This window comes from Cygnus atratus, chromosome 11, assembly GCF_013377495.2.
Source record: "Cygnus atratus isolate AKBS03 ecotype Queensland, Australia chromosome 11, CAtr_DNAZoo_HiC_assembly, whole genome shotgun sequence".
In the NCBI taxonomy this organism is placed as follows: Eukaryota; Metazoa; Chordata; class Aves; order Anseriformes; family Anatidae; genus Cygnus; species Cygnus atratus.
The window spans coordinates 20,238,577-20,260,699 of NC_066372.1; the positions used below are offsets into that span (position 1 = coordinate 20,238,577).

At 37.3% G+C, this 22,123-nt stretch overlaps 1 protein-coding gene across 1 annotated transcript in view; it reads left to right on the forward strand.

Moving 5' to 3' along the window:
• IQCH (IQ motif containing H) overlaps positions 1 to 22,123 on the forward strand; it is a 69,193-nt gene that overhangs the window by 22,670 nt on the left and 24,400 nt on the right. The window contains exons 11-14 of the mRNA XM_035569421.2: positions 4,401 to 4,484; positions 6,809 to 6,984; positions 10,852 to 11,124; positions 13,016 to 13,207. Of these exons, the coding sequence (XP_035425314.2) occupies positions 4,401 to 4,484; positions 6,809 to 6,984; positions 10,852 to 11,124; positions 13,016 to 13,207 (725 nt within the window). The remainder of the gene's footprint in view (positions 1 to 4,400; positions 4,485 to 6,808; positions 6,985 to 10,851; positions 11,125 to 13,015; positions 13,208 to 22,123) is intronic.

The following is a 22,123-nucleotide window of genomic DNA, read 5'->3' on the forward strand; positions in this document are numbered from 1 at the left end:
ACCCAGATAGCCTTTAATTTCATGATTCTGCTGACTATGTTTAACATAAATATACATTTGATGAACAACTGTTTTTAATTACACCTCTGTCTTAAGTCTCATGTGAATATGCTAGGTTAAATCATGTGACGGGATCCTATTCTAAAGCAGGATCATTTAAAAATAATTTTTACATTCCAGTGTTTTGAACTGGGTAAAAATGTGAAGGAGTGCATTTATATAGGAAAACACAATTATTAATTAGGCGTGTGAAAACAAAAGTCAGCAGAATTGTTGCACTACAGATGCTTTCAAAAATATGTTAAAAAAAAATCTTGATATAATCAAAACAGGCTCACCTAAAAAATTAATCAGTATGTCCCTGTTACTGCAATGGGTATGTAACATCCAGTGGAATTTATAAGTTCTGAAATTATTTCAACCTCATAAGTAAATTCTAAAGCTATAGGGAAAATGCACTTCATTTAGCACTTCACCTGGAGCCCAGGCTGTGATGCTGCAACATGCTTCATACGGCATTCTGCTGTAAATACAGGAATTTGTGTGTGCGCGCGTAGGAGGCTGCAGTATTCAAGTGGAACTTCTCCCTTAATGAGGAAAAAAGCAAGCAGTAAAGATAATTTGAATGCAAATGTTTTCTTAGAAAATTAGGAAACCTGTTCAAATAAGGCATGCAAAAAAGACGTCATCCAAGGGAGGGATTTGAAGAGGCTGTTTGAAGAAGTTACTCTTGCTTGTTTATCCTAAATTCATTGACACATTTATAATTTTTTTAAATACTTGTGAAATTTTGGGCCCATTACTGGGACACTTCCAGCTAGCAACGTTTTGTAGTTTGTTCGTTGTGCTGTTTTCCAATTATGCTTTTGTTCTGCCCTATCTTGTCATTTTTTGTTTTGAAAAAGAACTGCTTAACCATGATACTGAAAAATTTTGCTTTCTTTTCTTTATCCTTTCGGAATGTTACAATTAAGAAGACTGTCTGGGTAGACTTCTGGGAAGCCAGGCAATTTAAACAAGTAACATTTCCTTCAGTCTATGAGGAGTAAATATACAGAATGACAGCTGATATCAGCAGGTTTTTGGTTTTTGTTTTTTTTTAAGGCCTGAGTCTGGGTAATCATAAGAATGTGTCTGAATTATAAAAGCTGGGACAGAGCAGATAAGCACCCAGAGACACTGTTTGACTATATGCCGTTAGTGGTTTCTGTCTTCTGTCTTGTAAGCCAAGAACAGAGCCCCAAACTCTCTACTCACATTTCCTTGACTTCAGCATTTACATCAAGCCCGAGTCTAATTTTTCTTCTTGTGCAAATAGAATTCCAATAAATGCAGATAGACTCATAACTGAATTTCTCAGCAGTCTTCATTTCAAGAACATTTTCAGACTTATGTCAAGTTTCTGGAAATGATCCAGGAAAGGGAATAGTGAAGGGCTTAAACTATACTACTGTAAGGAAAAAATGTTTCCATTTATTTCCCCAAAACAAAACTTATGGTTTCTAGTACAGCTGAAAAAAAGGATATAATTTTCCTTGTTTAAAGATTGTTTAGCATTTTTGTCAGCTAGTGTAATGAAAAATGAGTTGGAAGTTTCTAATCAGATTTACTCCCACACTCTAATGGATGAATACAGTTCTGCAATATTTGGGATTCAAATACTGTTTCTCTTTCAACTATTTTTAAATGATTGATCAGTCTTTCTACCCAAACAGTTAGATTTACGATAAATAAAATTTGGCACCTTGTATAGCCCGCTGTGTATTCATCAAAGCTTTCTCATGTGATCCATGAATCCCTTTTAAAAGCAGTTTCAGCTGAACAGTAGCTGAGTAAAAGTTAAGTGTTATTTACTAGACCTGTCCCAAGCTCTTGGAAGCACACGGTGGCTGAATCCCAGATAGCTTGTTTTCCTCCTTCCCCTTCAGACATCGCCCTGTGGTTACTCAAACTATCCCCCTCCTCCATGCTGCTCCTTCTGTTTTCAAAGGTGAGTTTGAAAAGTGTTGTAGTTTCTTTGCTGAGGGAAGACACTTTGAGACAAGCAAAATTTATTAAGAAAATCACAATTAAGGGGCATTAGGTCATGGTTGAGGTTGAAAGGGGAGGTGAAAGCAGGCCCTTTACCATTATTTCCTACACCCGTTATTTTAGCACTTCTATAACTCTCCCTATAACTTATCCCTGTGTAAATTGGGAGCATTCCACTGAAGTCATTGCACAAACACTATCGTAAAACTCATGCAAGGGAGGAAGTCCCTCAGTGTCCTTCCAGTGCCACTAAACTGAGAAATCAAAATTCTTGGTTCTCACCTTGCAAGGTCAACCCTCTCGTAGACCAGCTCTGTCAGTCAGATGCCGTGATGCTCTGACGCCTCGTGCAAATGAACAGCCATATCCTCAAGTGCTCTGCCATTGCCAGCTTTTGTCAATATCACTGTTTTCAGACACGATTTGGAATTTAACTTAATCAGATTACAGGTATAGATCAACTAAAGTAGTGGCTCTTTGAATCAAAATAGGAGCTTTTGCTTCTGGCAAATGCAAATTTACTTGAAATGTTTTGTGCATTTGAGACCAAATGCAGAAGCTCAAAATGTTAGTGACACATAAACTACGAGTACATTACAAAGCAGAAATATTGGCCCAGGTTATGGCTGTACTGGAACAATGGGAATATGAGCACAGTATATGCAATTCATTTGGGCAGAATTTTGTTTAAACTGCAAGGAATGGAATATTAAGCCTCTGCCTTTAATAAGCATTATCAGGTACCCAGTCATGCAAGTGCAAAGCATTCCAAACATGTCAGGTGTGAGGATTAACTTGGTTCATGATGTCCGCTGGAAGGTGAATGATTCACGAGAAGTGAATATTCCTCTCAGTGAATCTAATAGGGTCTTGGCAGTGGAAGCTAGTATATTGTGAATTAATGTTTTATTAATCCATCATAGAAAAGGTCATGTAGTAGTTGGTATGATGCTATAGTGTATCTGCAGAACCGTAACAAAGCACAAGTTTTTATTTTTGTACTATTGCTACTTTAACTATTATTCCTTTCAAATCATTTCTGATTTTCCAAGCAATATTTGCGTGTTATTTTTCTGCCCAGATGTAGATCTTCAAAATAAAGCTGTTTTCATGAGGGCAGTTTAATGTAGGGAAATCAGCTACTTTCTACGCTTGATATTTAAATGTTTTGAAATCGTTAAGCAACACTGTTAGTGATTTAAAAATGATCCCCATCTTGGAGAACCTTGAGACTGAAATTAAGATAATCAGAGCAAGCTTCTTCAGATTATCGTAACTTAATTTTAGAGTGGCAAAACCCTTGATATCTTTTACATTGATGTAATTCTGCAGGTGCATAGTACCATTGTGCTAAGTACAATATGTTGATTTTACAAGAAATTATTACAAATGAATCTGGTGATTTACATTTCTCTATATCTGTTTTGTTCTCCTGTATGCAATATGGCATTGGCACATCACCTTAGAATGTTTGTTACTTCTAATAATTGTCCTTGCAGTAAAAAACAGGTGGATTCACATGAAAGATCCCGTTATCATCTTCCAAAAGGAAAGCAGTGAAATTCTAATTTTAGTCAAACTAAGTTTTTCATAAGTGATTGGTCATGTGCAGATACATAGGAATATTGTAAGGGTCTTGTTAATGGATCTTAAGATTTCATGCCACATACTGAGTGTTAGGCTGAACTTCCATATTGATTTAATCACAGCTCGCAATAACAACTCGCATCGTGTGGTTGTGTGTGTTTGTATATACATACTGATTCATTTAGAATTAACTTGATTTAAAAATTACGGGATTAGAGATTATAGTCACAGTGGGCATGTCATTTGCAGCAGTCTTTTCAAATGCAAGTATGCAATCAGTTGGAAGTCTGACCTCCAAATAGATTATCCTAGCTCAGACAGGCTGCCACTCATTCATCCTCTGCAACAAAGTGATCAGGTATCACTGAGACATCTTCTTAATGAAGTGTTTTTGTTGCCTTTTATCTGTGTGAAGGACAAAATGTACTGCTCTACCGGGATTCTTGCTTAATGATGGTGTCATTTTTTTCAGTTTAAAAAGAGTCCAAACGCATAGAAGATGAGCAAAATACTCAGATGTGGCCACACATTTAAATTATAAAGCTCTATAGGTTTGTAGTGTTTAGGTCTTTATTTAAAATCTCATGACACAAAAAAATGATGTTACATCAGTTCATTAGTAAAAGTAAATTCATAAAGACGATGTAATTTATGCAATACCTTGTTTAGGATTTGGAATATTTATATTACAGCTTTTTAATATAAAAGTGTGATTTCTTTTAAATATGTATCAGGGCTTTTTGAATACATTTTGGGGGGGGTCGACTTTACTTGTTTTCCAGGATATTCCCAGTGCATTCGTGAACACGTTCCTGATTTTGCTCTTCAACAGAATTTACAGATGGGAAGACTGTGTGACATACTGGGTATGTTACGAGCTGTCGGCTGCCTATATCTTGATTGTTATTTGCCCGTACTTGTGAGTAAAAGAGAATGGTGGGTGAGGACTTTCCTTTTGTATTAATATTAAATATAGAGAGCATATAAACTCAGAAGCAATTATGCCATTTTCTCCTGTCCAAGTTATTCATAAGAACATCATACTGATTTTTCTGACTCTGTGATAATATAAAGCAGCCTCATCCTGTGGCATGCTGAGCACCACAAACGAGCAAAAGTGCTTAGTGTTCTACAAAATTAGGTAGCTAATTCCGCCAGTGTTCATTCAAGCTCATAGAGAGAGAAAGATATGCTAGAAAGGAACAAGGCCTTATTTAAACCAATTTTTTTTTAATTAGCAAATGAGGTAAGAGACATGCATTAAAAAGTTTTTCCTAGAATGACAGTCCTCTTTTAAGCAAAACAATGAAGAATATTATTTGTCAATGACCAACTTCATTGGCTCCCTGGAATGACATACTTTACATGATTCATATATATTTCAGTATCATTATTATTTTATAAATGCCATTTAGTAAGTTTCTAACAAAAATATATTAGATGCAGAAATTTACAGTTGCCTAAAATAATAATGTAATTGCCTTTATATATTATCTAGACACTAATACTGTTTTTCCACAGTACAGTTTTATTTATTTATTTATTCATTCATTTTGTCTCTGAAATGATACTTAGAAACTTAAAGGTACAAAGTCAACACATTGTATAGGCAATCTTTCTTACTTGAAAATCTGTGAACGTGAAAATTGGTTTCACTCTAAAATGTAAAGCAGACCATGAGTAAGATGCAAATTAGATAATTATTAACTAAAATATTAACTAGGTCAGATGCCTTACCTGTGCCTGGCAGAAGAGCATTTACATTTACCACCTCGGTTTTCTTTTTCTTTACTATACCAGAGGATTTCCTTGCTTGATGTGACTTGCTATCAGCTAAGCTGTTCTGAAGCCCCACTGTGTCCGAAGCAGACTTGTATATCTCTTTACAGGGCAGAGCTAAGAGTAATAAAATCTGTTGCAGCATTTTATTCACCAAATGCACTTGAGCTTTTCATTTTTTGTCAGTGCAATACTTACAGCATATAGGCAGCATGGGGAAGTAGGTTTTTTTTGTACCCAGGCTGGTAAATTTTCAGGCTGATTTTGTAAGTCTGAATAAATGCATAAAAGAATATTGACTAACAGTTCTAGTGAGCTCTTTTAAATATTTCTAAAAGTTATATGGCAATGAACTGTGTTAGGTAAAGGCTCTACCAGTACTCAGATGTAAGGCTGACTGTCGGATGCTGTACTGCTTTAATGCTTCAGTTGAGACTCTGGCCTTACATTTTTAATGTGTGGTGTTTGCCTGTAGCGGTGTGGCAAAACAAAAGTGAATGAGTGGGAAATCTTATTCCTTTATAACGATAGGTTCAGGGTTTCCTTAGTCCAATAGTTCATTCACATGTAAGAGCAGTTGTCCCTGGCACTTTCAGGGCTCTGGTTTCTGTGCCTAGTAAAGACACTGAAAGACTTCCTACTGATTTCAGCAGGAGCTGGATAAAAATCTAGGAGTGCTAGAGAGCATACCCTATCAATGTTACAAGGCAATTAGTTCATTAACTCATTTATTAATATTTTAGAAGAGCACAGTGGTAAAAATTTTCCAAAATGGCATATATTAAAGACTTTCACTTTCTCACCTCTTAGTGTTTGTGTATATGCAGTCTTTCAGACCAAGTTGTTTTACATGCAGAAAACAGATTTTCACGCAGTGGTATTTAACTAGCTAATCTGCACACTCACATGCTCAACAATAGTTATTAATGGCATCCTACCGTGAGCTTTTATTTGGACAGGCCAAGAATAGGAGCAGGCCATGCAAAATCCAGGCAGCGTATGAAATTGCGATTTCATCAGCTTTCTAAACTTAATAGCTCAGTTTTATAATTTACTGAACTTAATGGGATATATTTTTAAAGCAGTGTACAATTCCCATTGATGTTAATGTGAGTTGCGTAGATAAATCCCCCTGCAAGACTTTCAAAATTCTGCCCCCAATATGTTCTGCAGATTGAATTCTGAAAACTAGCTATTTCTTTGGGTTGCTGACCTGTCTTCAGAGAAATGCTGAAGCACAGAAAAAGCAGTTAAACCACTAAGATTGGGGAATTAAAGATCCTGGTTTTATTTCCAGTGTTTTTTTTTTAGGGAAGCTGTTTGTTAGCAAATGTTCAGGAATCATCAGATTGCTGTTGTGAATGGAGTCTACCTTTCTCCCAATAATGAACATTGTGCCCCTTTGTTTTAGATGCCAATGTGGACGTCATCTACATCTGCCCCCTTCATCTGAGTGAGGAGTTACTGCAGTATTACAATAAACTCCTGGGTCTGCAGGCAGCTGTTAGATCTGGGAACCCTGAGGACATGGGTGACCTGCAGGACAGGTTCAAAATTCTCACCCCTGAAGCTATAAACAGCTTCCCTGTGAGTTTGTCTTCTAATTACTACAGCTTGAGGGATGCAGTAAAATTAAATTGGAAATTTTATAACTTGTAACGCTCTGGTACACATCAGTGAAATATTATTGCAAGTTTAAGGGCTTTACTGATTAGACTACTAGTTAGAGCATTGGAAATAAATATCCTGGTTTAGCTTTATAGACTTAGTTGAGATTGTCCTATATTGGCTGTTTGTAGACCACTGTTCATTCTTACTATATGCTTGGGACTGCGAACTTGATAGATTTATTTCTGTAAGCAAATCACAGCAATAAACCATTCTTATTACTCAAACTTTATCTCTGGATAGCCCGGCATCCAATCATCCATGTGTTGGTAGTGTTTCTTGCAATTAATCCAGCTTAAAACTTTTTAAAGAATAGAACTTAAAACTGTTTAGGTTAGATAATATAGAAACATGATTTCTGAACTTGCCAAGTCATTTTTAAATCCACATGCTGGGACACCATCTAAAAAGGGACCTTAACTGTTGTATGTTACATATAGTGCTTCTGATAATACTGCAATGCAGTGAAGCTCCTTTACAGTGGAGAAGAATTAAATATTGTAAATATTAAGTTCACAGTATCTTAGCTAAGATTTGATTTGTGTAAAATTTTGTGACATTTATATCTCTAGTGTCTATGCTTGAATCCCTGTTTTTGTTTTCAATATATATTAATAACCCTCTTCTAGTTATTTAGTTGAACAAGTATTGGTTATACCCTATTTTGATGAAAATTGATGTGATGCCTGCTAGTTTTGCAACAGTTAAAGTGAATTCTGTAGATATGAACGTATTTTGATTTTTCTGAAGTTGGAGAATCAAGATGATATTCGTGTTTTTAGGAGCTGTCTTTTCTTTAGTGTTGGTCTTTCATCTGAATACTGGTGTAATCTGCAAGAATCATGTGTCTGTGCTGTTCCATAATTTGACCCTTCACCTTGTAAAGTTATTTGGATGGTAAATCCTTGAAAACCACCAGTGATATATTTTTTTTCAATTGCATTTTGACAATTCTAGCTCCCCCCAACTCCCACCCTCCTCAGGTACTGGGCTATTTCTCCAGTACTAGCTAACAAATGTTGGAAACTTTAAAGAGCCACCTACATAAAACATGCTAAAATATCATCTAAAACCCATCATATTATGGACAAATGAGGTGCTGCTTAACATGGACATGCTGACCAGGAATAAAAAATGGATTTCATGACTGATTTTCATCATGGTGATTTGGTTGAAGCACTTGTAAAAGCAGATCATTTTCAGGCATGCATCTCTTCTGTATAGCCTTCACTCTTGGAATATTTCTGCTAAAATTTTCCAAACAAAGCTTCTTTTCCAGGTGAGGAGCAAACAACCCTGTGAAAATTTATTATGCTGCTATGATTTACTGGGAAATGTTTATATGCTTTGATATAGGGGATAATTTTAGTTGCAAGGGCTGCATGGTTCTTTCATGGATATGGACTGTGCCCCCGACCCAGTTACAGAATGCTGAGAAGTATGCTGGTGCCATCAATACGAATGGGAAATTGCAATATCTTTTTATATGGGGAAGAGTCTGTACTCATAACTGAATCTAGTCACCCGTTGGCCTCAGTGACCGTGAATTTAGCTGTCATTCTGTCTGTGTAAGGGTTAGAATTTTACAGGTTCTTTTGGGGCATCTTTCTTCTGGATTACTCTATAAAACCTTTTGTTGTACCAGCGTATCTGAAATTACTCCTGAAGTATGAACGTCTGTCTTGAAGGCCACCTTAGCAGGCTACTTTGAGCAATTCCAGAAGCACAGGTCAACCTTAACCAGCTTGCTAGTTGCGTTGGTGGAATGGGATGGAAGGAAAATCTATGGAAAAGAAAACCAGACATGGAGAGCCCTGCGCCACTATTTGGTGTCTGCAGAGGGGAGACAGAGAGACTGTGAGGAAGAGGTGTCCACATACCTGTGTCCTTTAGTCACTAGTTATGAGAATGATCTTGTGTGACTCTGTGGAGCCATCTGCAACGTGTTACACTCTGCTGATCCTCAACTAGCAGCAAATTCCAGGTGGGGTAGTGGTAGCCTTGCTCATTGTGGTGAAGTTGATGCCAAGTTCAGCTTCTCTGATCTTGAGAAGTTTAAAAAAAAAAAATCAACAGGCTTGGGAAACAAGAACTACATTTTGGTTAATCCGTTAACCATTATTCCACTGTGTTGTGCTGGAATTCTGGGGATTCCTCAGTCCTCCTGCTTTTACCTGCTTTTGCTCACACTACCATATATCATGGCAGCCATACCGCTCTTAAAGCAGGAATGAACTAGCTTTTACAGCCTGTTTCTTGCACTCCTTAATTAACTGTAAAATCTATTATTGAGAGACACAAAACAAATCTTGTCCCCATGGCCCCAGGGAGCAAGTGACCGGGGCTGGAAATTGATCCTGTTCTCGACATGGCAGAACTCTGCCATGAGACCAACAGAACGGGCCATCTCCGTGCTTTTGTACCAGTGCTCAAGAGAAAAGAAACAACCGAATCAGAACATTAAGTCTCTGTTTTAAAACTGACAGAAGGAAAAAAGAAAAAAAAAAAAAAAAACCTCCAGGAAAATGTGTTTGTTGTTCTCTTTGCCCTTATACTTGTGTGACTTCCTTTTTCCTACTAGAAGTTTGAAAATTATCTCATTTCTCTGACCTAGAGACATATCCCCCTTCTGCTTGCAATACGTCTGGCTCCTTTAGAGAGAGTTGAGCACTTTGGGGAGCGATGTGTTTGGTACAAGAAAGCACTAACCATTGACAAAAGGGATTCCTTTTGTCCATTTCTGGGGGCTCTCCCATCATCCCCATCCAAGGAGTTGGAATTAGGATTTATGCTTCAGTGCATGTGAAGGAGCATCCAGAACTTTGAAGGAAAATATGCCGAGTTTCTCAGTTCTGCATATCCCTACGAAAATCTAGTATTTAGGCTACCCTGGAAAGGAATACTTGGGCCTCAGTTAGATAAAATCTCAATGTAAAGAAGTTTTCCTTGTTTATGGCAATCTTTTGCAACGGACCTCTATTGTACTGTCCCATCCATCTCAACCTCAGGGCACCTCTGTACCTTTGTAAAGATAATTGGGTTGTCTGCAAGCAACACACAGCAAATACTTGTGAGGTTTCACCTGCCACGACTGATATTCTTAGATTAAATTTAAGGCTGTCACAGGCAACTTGTTCAGCAATAGAGATTTTCTTTTTTAGAAGAAATGAAAAATTCCGTACAAAAAGTTGAAAATCATATACTGAAAAAAAAAAAAAACCTCTTACCTTGAGTACTCTGCAGTTGCATTTACAGTAGCTATCAAAACTACTGTATAATGGGAATGTATATCCCCAGTAATTTAATGTGATCAGTGAAAGCTTTTGTAAATCAAAGTGTTTTATTCTCAGAAAATCGCTTAAAATACTGCTGAACTGTATGGTGAAATACATTCTCTGCTATAGGGGTTTTTCTTCATTTTTGTATTGATTTTTAGGTGCTTTAGAGTTAAACCATGCCAGAAGTGTTGCTGAGATGAATCACTATTATCCAAAGGCCACCAGCCTCTCTGCCGACTGACAGAAGGATAATTCCGTATGGATCAAATAAATACAGATGTGTAGTAATTAGTTCTATTCCCAGTGAGCCCATTTCCAACACACTAAAGATGTGCACGATTATGGAGCCTCACCCCAACAGCTTTTATCAATTTAAACTGCTAAGCTACAGGATAGGTCATAACCCAGCCTGCTATTAATAATGTATTTATTGTGTGCAACATTATAAATTAGGTTCATGGAATAGAAAAGAACACCTTTTAACAAGAATAATGTTATCTTTATACAGAAGCATCACATGTGCCTAGCCACTCAGCTGAAGTACAGTCCCAAGACAATCAAAAGAATAAAAATCCTTATCCAGAGCAGAGATGCCTACATTATTGGAGGGGTTCCCCACAAAGATGATTTAGCAGTGGCTGACATGTTAAATGTGCCTATATTAGGCTCAGTGCCAGAAGTGGCTCATCTCTATAGTACCAAGTCTGGAAGTAAACGAATTTTTGCCAGTGCTTGTGTGCCAACCCCTCCTGGAGAATCTGACATCTACAACAATGAGCAGGTAAGCAGGATGTGCTCTGGGATGTGTCAACATGCAGGTGCCTGTTTTCACTTGATAGGATGCAAACTTTGTACAATTGCAATGGCTGTATTGATTAGACCCTAACTAGGTTTGATTAAATTGTGGATGAGGTTGGGCTCTTTTTTGGCTGAATCTCACCAATTAAATGCAATTTGTATCCCAGTCAGGAAGCAATACAATTGTTCTCATATTCTTCACATTCGATCTTGAGAATATATAAGCCCTTTTGGATCAGTTATTTCAAGCGGCTTGTGTTGCTGCTCCATGGATGAAGTCATGGCCTTAATGAAATTAATAGGACTTTTACCAGTGACTGAAAATAGAACAGGGATTTCTGGGAAGCAAAGTATTTGATGAAGGGGAAACTTCTTCCACTTAGGAAGCCAGCCATTCAATTTGAGGTTCGCTGAGCATATCTACAGCTGAAGTTTTACCTTGTCTCTGGCTTGTCATTGCTAAATTTGATGATCGTGTCAGCATGACAAGACAAAATATTACTAAACTGAAATTACAAGGCACATGACTTTTCTATAGCATATTCAGCTGACACATTTATTTTGCATTCTGTGCCTCAGTATCTCATTCTAAAGGCTGAGTTTGCAATATGTTATTGTATATCTAAATACAATCTGTACTGATTTTTATCATATTTTTATGGAGGTAATCACTGCCATTGTTCATAGGTATTTTTTCTTAGATTTTTCACGTTGCTTTTCTTTTTATTAATCACCTTTAACACTGAAAACAACCTAAGCTACACGAATACGTTACAACTTCTATAGCAGATGAAATAAATACGTGATCAATGATCTGTAAAACCACTGTTTGATTTATTGTTAAATAACTAACTTACGTGAATCTAATACTTTTGATTCATACTACAGTGTTATGGAAGTTCTACTTCTGCTGTTTGCGTGTATGAAATATTGACATTTTAGGTTAAATAATCAAAGCAAGGTGACACTATGTTAAAGCACAATTCAATTTTCACTTAAAGATAGCACATAATTCTTTATGATTGCTACAGTCCTTACAGTATTATTGATCCTTTTTATTACTGTAGGGGAGTCATCAAGAAAAACACATTTATGGGATTCTCAAAAGCCACAAATAATAGCAGCTGAAACACACATGTAATTGTATTTGAGGTCAGTGGAAAAAATAATAATAAAAAAAAAAACTCCCCAAAATTGTTATGTAAAAATACCTTCTAGCTAATGCAAAAAGATTTGATAGTACTGTTACTGGGTTCAAAGGCATCTGCAGTTTCTATTAAGCTAATTGCATCCTACGCCAGCTGGGCAAAAGGCATTTGAAGCCCATTTAAATCTGTGTACATATACAAATAAATAATTAGCATTTTTATAAAGCCTGCCTGGTAGTTCCTTCATATATTTATAACCATATAATGTACTCTCCAGTAGGAAAATTCCACAGATGTTTGGCTGTTGTTAGAATCTGGCACAATTGTTTCTCAGATTTTGCAAATAGGGTAGTCCATCCCACGATATTCCCTGTCAAAACCATTTATTTAGCTGTACTGATTATCCAAAACCTAAGATTCTGATTTGACAAAAAAACCCTGGACAAACAAGATTCTGTTTTCTTTTTTACAGAAAACAGAATGTTGCTGGTTGGTAGTCTGCCCAAGCGGACTCAAGTACTGGATGAAGACCATGAATTCTTCATCAAAAAACGTTCAGGGTTGCTTTCACTAAGTGTGCGAGATAACTGTAAAAAGAGGAGCATCTCTGAGAAACAGAAACCATAGTTAGGTTTCAAGTCCAAACATTTGAGAAAGGGGAGTCTAAATCGAGGAATAATTTGGTATTGTCCTAGTACAAAATATCTTTGTGTCCTTGCTCCACAGATGATTAGTATTCTCAGTCAGCTGATCATTGACAACATGGAAGTGCAGCGCTGGTTGTTTAAAGTGAATGATGAATCTGGAGGAAATGGCACCGCCTACTGTGATATTATCCTGCATTTGAAATGCTACCACTGGGTTCAGAAGGAACGTCAGAAACACAGCCCTGAGATATGGAGTAAGAAGTGGGCGCATGTAAGTAATAAAAGAGCAGGGTATCTTGTCTGCTGGCCTGGCTCCTTCCTAGTCTGCTGGGGTTGTTCCTCACAGCAAGTCTTTTCCCTAAGCTTTTGTTTGAAGACATAGATAAACGTTGATGTTACAGAGTCCAGAGCAGCTTGTACAAAGTAGTAGGCAACAGTAATTCAAATAAAAAAATAATAATTAAATATCCCAAAATGTAAGTAAATGTCTGATATCCAGCTGTGGAATAAGTTGGGCACAGAACGCTTAATTCATATGCAATAATACGCAAATTTTACGTAGTGTTTTTTATCCAAAGTGAGAGCACGTAGAAACGAGTCTATCAGTGGTAGAGTGTTACAGCTACATAGAAACGTTGGAATCACTGGAACAAAACTGTTGGACTGATATTGTGAACAAGGCTAATCAATTTGAAACCACATACAAACTGTTTCCTTTTAAGCTGGCTTCCTAAGGATTATTTTTTCTGTATATTTTTCCTCACTAATAACTTTTAAACCTGTTAGGGATTTTCATCTGTATAACACAGAACACTTGAAGTATCAGAGATCGTTAGACTCCTGCATGTTTCATTACAGTGGGTGTTTAGGTAAGGACAGAGAGAGATCCTATAAATATTTAACTGAGGGAAACAATATAGCATGAACTCTTGCACTAGTGGATTCATAAGAATCCATATGCTTGAGAGAGATTGTAAGATCATACATCTCAACTGCAGAAAAATCCATCTGAAACTAGAGTTCATTAGTTCTGGTATTTGGAGAACTATTTGTTCTTTAAATATTCATTGGTATTTAAATGTGTTAATTTCAATAAGCATTTAATATTTCTGTATATGGCGCCATATTCATTCCTAATGTAATGGTTTTAAAGCCAGAAGGAATGTATCCAGAAAGAATTGTTTAATTTACATAAACTACTCATTATAGCTCTCTTGATTTTTTTCTTAATTCAATCAAAACAGTTTTGGAATTTTTCTTTGATTGAATTATATTGTATATTAAAATTTCGAATTGGGCTGATTACAGTTCTGTTGCATTTGACAACTACAAAATAATTCCACGTTATGAAATGGAGCTTATCATATAAAACTGAAGCACTGATTTCATCAGTCTGCTGAGGATCCCTGTGTACAAGTCAGTCAGTACGAAGCAGATCATTGGAGAGCTGCCCTAGTGGGAGCATTGTCTGGCCACTGAACTTTCTGGGACATGAAGCTAGCAGAACATACCTAGATTCTGCTCCCACCGTCAGAGCTGGGGGCAGAAGACATGATAAAATGCAGTTTCACCAGCTCTAGTTTTTTGCTTGTATAAATTCCCTATACAGGTGTTACTACCTAGAGTTAGTGTTCCTGTTTCTGTGCCTTTTTAATTATTCCATGGCTAAGTGACTCTGAATGAAGGGACATAGTGATAACTAGCTTTCTCTGTTTTCCCTTTCATACTGTGTTTATGTTAGGCTTTGATGTAGCCAGGAACCAATCCTTTAGAAGCCCTTAAACACAATCGTTTATTGGAAGTTGGAAAATATATATGGAATGATGCATTTGATCTAATTTCCTAGAGTCAGCAGGAAAGCTTCCATGAATCCAGACCAATATTAAAGTGAGCTTTGGCACAGTGAAACTTGCTGCTATTTTGAACGTCTTGTTTGAATATGTGTGTTCAAATTTTTCTGCCTTCTGAGTTTAGCCCCTTTTTGTAAAACGGGAGACCTTTTTTATATATAATGAATTGCAGTTTCCACTGAGTATTACCATTGAGAGCAGAGGATTAAAATCATCCTTTGTTAAGGAATACCATTGTAATGATACACATTTAAACATCAAAGCATTAGTTTATGAGCACAGGCATGCTTTAATGTCCTATTACAGTATGTAGACCTGTTTCTTTCGATAATGAAGACATTGTGTCATCGGCATAGGCTGCCACATACAAAACGTATGCTGGCAGGTTATTAAAAAATTCAGCTTCTTGATGAAAGACTATCCTGCAGGCTAAGAGTACAGTGAAAAGACTCCATTCTGGTAGAATTATTAGAAATGAGAATATGACTGTAAGCACTAAATTATGTTAATACTTACAAATAGCATCATTTGCATAGCAGTTTAAGACACGATACCCAGATTTTCCTCATTGGTATGTAGTAGACAAGAGATTAAAAATAATGTAGTTTTTGAGTTTGAATTGTGTAAAAATCTATTCCATGTAAAAATGAGACTGATTTTAGGTTCTTCATTTCAAAAATAGCATTGGGCAAACAAAAATGCAGGACAAGATTATTGATGTATTTTACATTGTTAACTTAATGCAGCATCTGAGTTATCTGAACAATTATTTTGCAACTCGTAAGGGACAGAATTTACAAACTATGCTGAATGTCTCTGCAAGGCCTTCATCCTACTGTGCACTGCTTAAGTCTGCCAGTTGATAAAAAATTTCATCCTGAGGCCCAGATTCTAATGATATTCAATATCAAGAGAACTGCTGTCACCATAAATGCTCATTTGGCGGTTTGAGGCCATTTGTAAAGACATTTGTTTTCATATTGTTACCTGAGCATCTACTTGTGGCTGTGGTCAGAGGTAAGATTCGTGGCTAAGCAGACCTTATACAGCCCTGCTTTATGTGGGCCTGAGGAAGGATGCCCAGATGCTCACTCGGAATTCAAGCAGTAAAGGACAGCGGAGAAGCAGTCTACCACGTTTGTTATTTGCAGTATTTTGTTTGTTTTGCAGTAGACACAAGGCTGGCAAAGTCTGCAGTGCCTCCTGGTCTTTGACTCCTCGAACTGCCACCTCAGTCTCACAACACTCGCAGTCCTCTTGCCTGTTAGAGGGAGGATAATGTTGCCTTCCTGTTAGTGTTGCCTTTTTTTGTTCTTCTAGCAGCCCTCACATAAAATAATACAGGACTGTGCAGAGATCCCACCGTGTTGTGTTACTATACATGTGTAAATAGTAGCTAAATCACGAGGTTAGATTAATAGTCAAATTAATTTCAGAATTAACTTTTATTACACTGCAACTCTTAATTAACCACCAGGACCAGCAACATGTGGCAAGTTTACATAGCAGCAAGGCTAAGATAAGAAGATCAGGCTGAAAACAAAAGGAGGGATATATGGAGATAAAGAGGAAAAGAGCCAAAATACAAGAATAGAACAAGACACAGAAAAAGAAGCAACAAATATTCTCTTGAATAAGCTATTATAATTGGCCGTGGCTACACAGCCGTTTCAAAACTCTTCATTAAATATCTGTTGTAGAAGAAAAAAAAAGCTATTTAATGTGCTTGGGCAGCCTACTGTTTTAAATGTTAGAGAGTTTGAATCTCGTCTCCATTTGTGTTGCAGTATTTTGTCATGGTTTCTTTTCTTTATAGACCGTATCTTGGTTAATTCACTAAAATGTGTAATAGGAAATCAAAATCTTTTCAAAAGGTGATAAATCCAGAAAACCCACCTTTCAGTCTGAGTTGCATGAAGCAATATTCAGATGCTGGTTTCAGGATTGTGCATTGATTGCTTTTGGAAAATTGCAATTTCAAAGGCCAAGATAAAGTGCTATGAAATGCTGGCTGTTCCGTTATATTTAAGTGTTTTGGGTCAATATTCAAAAGCCTTGCAATAAGTAATTAGAGGAACTTTGTGATTGCCTGAAAATCAAGAATAGTGGTGAGGAGGTTTTTAACTGGTTGAATGAGTTGCATTCACTATAAGAAACCTGAAGCTTATGTACCATATCCTGTTGCTTTACTGAAGCAGGAATTCAGAGTAGAGAACATGCTTACAAATAGATAAAATAAAATCATCCATAGTCCTGTCAAAGAAGTGTAGAAACATGGTTTTTTCACTGTTCTGATCACCTTTTATAATACTGCCAACTTTGTTCTGGCGCAAGGCTACACAAATATTGGTGGAACTGGGATGAAGTGCAAGCAATTCAATTGCTCTTGGTGTAACACGTGAAGTCTGCTGAGGGGGTTCTTAAGCAAGTAGTCTTTGCTGCTGCTGTTATTTATTGTACACGTGCAATTGCAGGTGTGCTAATTTTTTCAGCCTGAAGAGGGCCAGAAACTCTGGCAGATACACAGAAGATCCATTTACAGAATTTTGACAGGCTTTTAAAATTTCTTCTATCCAATATGATATTTAATAGGAAAAGAGAAAGAACTCAAAGACTTAAAGAAGAACTTGATTGCCAGTAAAGCAATACAGTTGCAGGTTGTCTCCTAGTATGGGCAGTGTTCTGTGAACATTTATCTAAATAGTCGAAATAGTCTCACTGTATCTGCAAACAATCAGTAGTGCTCTCACTCAATTTATTAATATATCTGTGTAGCTGCCGTAGTGATGTTTCAGGTGATTGTTAAATCCTAAGTAAACTAAAGCATGATAATTGTATTCCTTGATTAAATTAAAGCCGTGATATCCATTCCTAAGACCTGGAATAATCAGATATGCAAGCTGTTGGTGTGTATGTCCTATTGATTTAATATGCTTCTAATCAGTACATAAAGCTATAGGCCTGCAGTGTTAATTTTTCATATGCTTACAAAGTACCCTTTGATTTTCTGTCACGCGTTAATTACAGCGTTTTGCCATTAAATAGGAAGCTTTGTGTAAACTAATTACTAGGTAATCATTGTCTACCGCAAGCATGCTGTTTGTACCTTTTATTTTATTCTAAAAATGCACAGATCTCGCAGTCTGGAACCACTATACCTTCCAGCCATTAGCTCTCACTAATTCATAGCATTATTGTGTTAAGATTGTAGGAGTTGTAATTGTTGTGGTATCAGTGCTGTTAATTACCGGAGTAAACAGTTGAAATGGTGCCAAGGTCTATTGTACAAGGCAGAGGAAAGGAGGTTTAAATGTTACTTCCACCATCTGGGGACTGGAGTAGAGGCAAATGCTAGAAAACAGCAGTGAGGCAATATCAGAACTTCAGCTCCAGGGTTTGAGGCCATATGGATCCAGAATATTTTGAATCAATTGAATTTAACTGCCAGTTTTTAGCAATAACAGTGTGGAAGGAGAGGATAAAGCAAGAGCACTAAAGAAATCTGAAATCCGTTAATGTTATCACATGCAATAAAATGCCTGCTTGGATTATTTTAAAAATGTTTATTTTGCTAAAATCCAGAAAAAGGAACACATAGGCAACTCTAAGAATAAAAGAAGTTTAACTGTGTGTTGTTTGTGAAATGCAGCACAGGTTTTGTCTGACAATTCCTTTAGCGTTACAGCTCAGCAGTTTAGATAAAATTCCTGGCAAGTGACTGCATTATCTATACGGTGTCTCTTTTCCTTTTGGAATTGCATTGTTTGGAATTCATTCATTCATTATAATCCTTTCTTTAGTGAAACAAGCCAGAAATGGGGGGGGGGGAGGGGATGGACGACACAACTGAACAAAATTTATAGAGTTTGAAATATAGACAAGCAATCTAATTAGGAAAATCTTATTAATCTGAGAGTATCTGAATTGATTGTGCATTTGCAGATATTAATTAAAATTCAGAAAAGACTCACTCAGATATTACTTATCTCATTTTGTATAATTATTATCATCCCAAAGTCCTGAACTTACAAATCTTGCATTTGAAATAAACGTAGGATCTTTTTTAATTATTTTTTTAAAAGGACTTTTAGAAAAGTATGAAAACTGTGTAATGTTTTTCTCATTCTGAAGGTAAGCTTGGGGAGCCTTGAAAAATGAGGGCCACGATCTTGCCAAATAGATGCTCTTATGCATAAAATGCCAATGCACATAGAGTATTTTTTGGAAAAGGAAAGCAAACTCTTTAATGAAATTGTCATCATCCCAAATTAACATGCCGTGCATAAACATGCAGAATTATTTGACAGGCTCGTAGAGCTTTCAAGATCCTCCTTCTGCCTGATTCTTGGTAGCACAGGCGGTAGCGATTTTGTGTTTGATTTCCCCGCATATATTGTTTTCCGAGATGACATCTACAAAAAGGGATCTCGGCAGCATATTGCTGCTGCCAGTTTAGGAGTGTTCGGAGGAAATAGAAAGGATCTCTCTTTCTAAACAATCCTGGTTTATTTATCTTTTATTGGTCTGTTAGCAGATGTTGAAGCAGTTCAGGGCACAATGTAAACATGTGCTTTTCAATAGAGGTATGGTAAGTAGCAGAGTATACAATGAAACTGAAGCAATTGGGAGGGGTGTTTTGGACTAGGCCAGTATTTTTTGCTTTGTGTGCGCGTGTATGTAGCTGAATTTAGAATTAAAAGAAGTGCTTGATCTTTATATATTGAAATCCTCAGCGTGCAGAGTGACAGCATGAGCCAGAAGAGAAAACCATGGCCCCATGTGGTGTGAAAAAAGGAACAGCAGTTTAAGTGCTGGAAAGTTGAAAGAGAACTAACCTTCTTGTTCTTGTAGTCAAGGAAAGTGGCTGTTTTGTGCTTTTGTATTGAAGCATAGCATATGTGCCTCAGTTTGACAAAAAGCCTCTTGAGTCAAAGCAACCCTAGTCCTGTGTGCTGATCCAAAGCGAAGGCCGTGATAATGAGGGACGGGCTCTCAGGAAGCAGTGAGTAGATAATACTACATAAGTGGAGAATTCTGTGCACTGTTTTCGCCATTCTACTTAATGCAAGTCGCATCCACGGTGAATCACTTGCCATACAGCTGAAATGGGCCATTAGCTATCAGGGAAAATTGTCTTTGCTACTTTCAGCAGATGGAGCAAATATTTTACAAAGCAATTTTACATACGAAAAACATTTGTGTTACTTGGTAATGATGGCTGTTTTACATGATGTTACCTTCTATCAGAACATACTTTTCCAGCTCATGGAAGGCAAAATTGGCACTTTTTAATTTTGAAATTTGCAGTTTATTATTAAATGCTCGGGCTCTCAATCAGGTTGCAAACTTTTAAGTAGGTAGGGTAATCAATGTATCATATCCAAAACCATTTCGATTTTTACAAACCTTTCAAATTGTTCTGTTCAGTGGGGTAGGTTGTGCTTCTGGCCAGCAGGTATCTGTCTGAATTTGAAGAAATTGTTGAATCAGTTTGTTTTGTAAAATAAGAAGTAATTAAACTTATTTGGACTGCAGTCCGAAAGCAGTTACTGGACTCTTCTAGTATTGCCGTGTTTGCTGATGTTATTGAGAACATAAGAATAAGCTGGGCTGGACCGATTCACATCAAGGCAGCTAGAATAAGTTATCATAGCTCCACTGATCACAATATAAAGGATATACTGTATAAACAGTGTGAATTGTCATAGTGCCATTGAAGTGGCATAAATTGCCATAGCTTCATTGACTTCAGCAAAGCTATGGCAGTTTGTTTTGCTGAGGATCTGTCTGCTGATTTTGTTCTTCTCTGGCCCAGTCAGCTTTACTTACTTGGAAGTTACTTTCTTCACTCTGTTTGCTTGCAAGGTCTAAATAATTTCCTTTCAATCTGATTTTTAGCTAAAAAGCCCCAGGACTTTCTCATGCATTCTGCTTTGCAGCCTCTTTCTGTCCCCAGGTCTTTCTTCCTATTTCTAACTCTATTTCTTCTTTCTATTTATTTACTTATATTCTCAACAGGCTTTTCTTTGTTGACTGATCTTTCTCGAGAAGATTTCCTTCAGCATATGCCACATTTGGTCCTATTTTTTGTTGCAACTACTATTTTAAAAAAGCCTTCTAAAATTCGGCATGCAGGAGGGCAAGAAACTTTTGGATTCAGAGAGAACGTGTAATTTTTTAATGCGCATTCAGCATTATAAAAAGGTGCAAAACATTTGGACAGATTTAAAGGTTTCTACATGATGTAAACAGCATTTAGGCTGCTCATTTTTTACTTGTGCTAAGAAAAATCAGCTGAAAGATTTGGACAAACGCTCCCTGTTTACATCGAGCCTGTGATTCTGAATTGTTTTGGGCCACATCAAGAGAGAAAACATTGGTAAGCTCTGCTGGAGATACCGTCCAATTTAAATGAAATTAGCCTACAGAGCACTGATCCTTTTAAAAGGTTTGACTCCATGACTGAATGTTGGATCTGGGCTTGAATTTGCCTAGTAAAACTCCCTATAATCAGGATTATTGCCTTTTTAGAGCTTACAGTTGCAAAAAAACTTCAGCTAGAATTCCAGGTGCTGATCCTGAAAAAGCGGTCGCTTATCTTCCTTGTGTGAACACCTGGATTATCTAGGCGTTCCTTGGTAAAAGCACTGTTAGGTTGGGTCTGATCTCTCAAGAACATTTCTCAGATTTTCTTGAATCAGTTATTTCTGTAAAAGCCCCCATCTTCTTCCAGTAAGGCGGTTGGTTCTGATGCGTGCAGCCTTTGCAGTCAGCTAGTACAGAGGGTGCTTTGAACTGCAAGGTGCTCCTGAGCCTGGCGATGGGCATCCCCACGGCCCTAACAGGCGTTTATCCTGAGCTGATGACCCCTTCCCATGCTATTTCACCTTATTTAAGCAAGCAACACTGGGTCCATTGAGGAAGTGCCACAGGAGTCTTGCCTGTCTGATGTCCCTCATGGACAGGCCGTAGTGGCACATGATGTTCCTCTGCGTGCAGGTGAGGTGAACGGGCTCTGTGTCTTGCCAGCAGCCTCCACTTACGAGCCAGTTAAGTTTCTCTTCGGAGTTTGGAAGTTCTGCTTGATTTAGCACCCAGTTTAGGGAGCTTTCTTTCGCGGCAGTGTGTGATGCATAAAAACAACTCTGGCTAAAAGGAGTCACACCTGTCCCCAGCACTGCTCCGTGGAATTGGCATGGCTGCCCTAATGTCCCTCAAAATTGTTGCAGTGGGAAATTGTGGCCCAGTTCACATAGCCATTGTTTAATTTTTATTTATACAGGCTTGGTCACAGCACTCTCAAATGCTTCTACGCATCCAGCAGGGATTATTTTTAT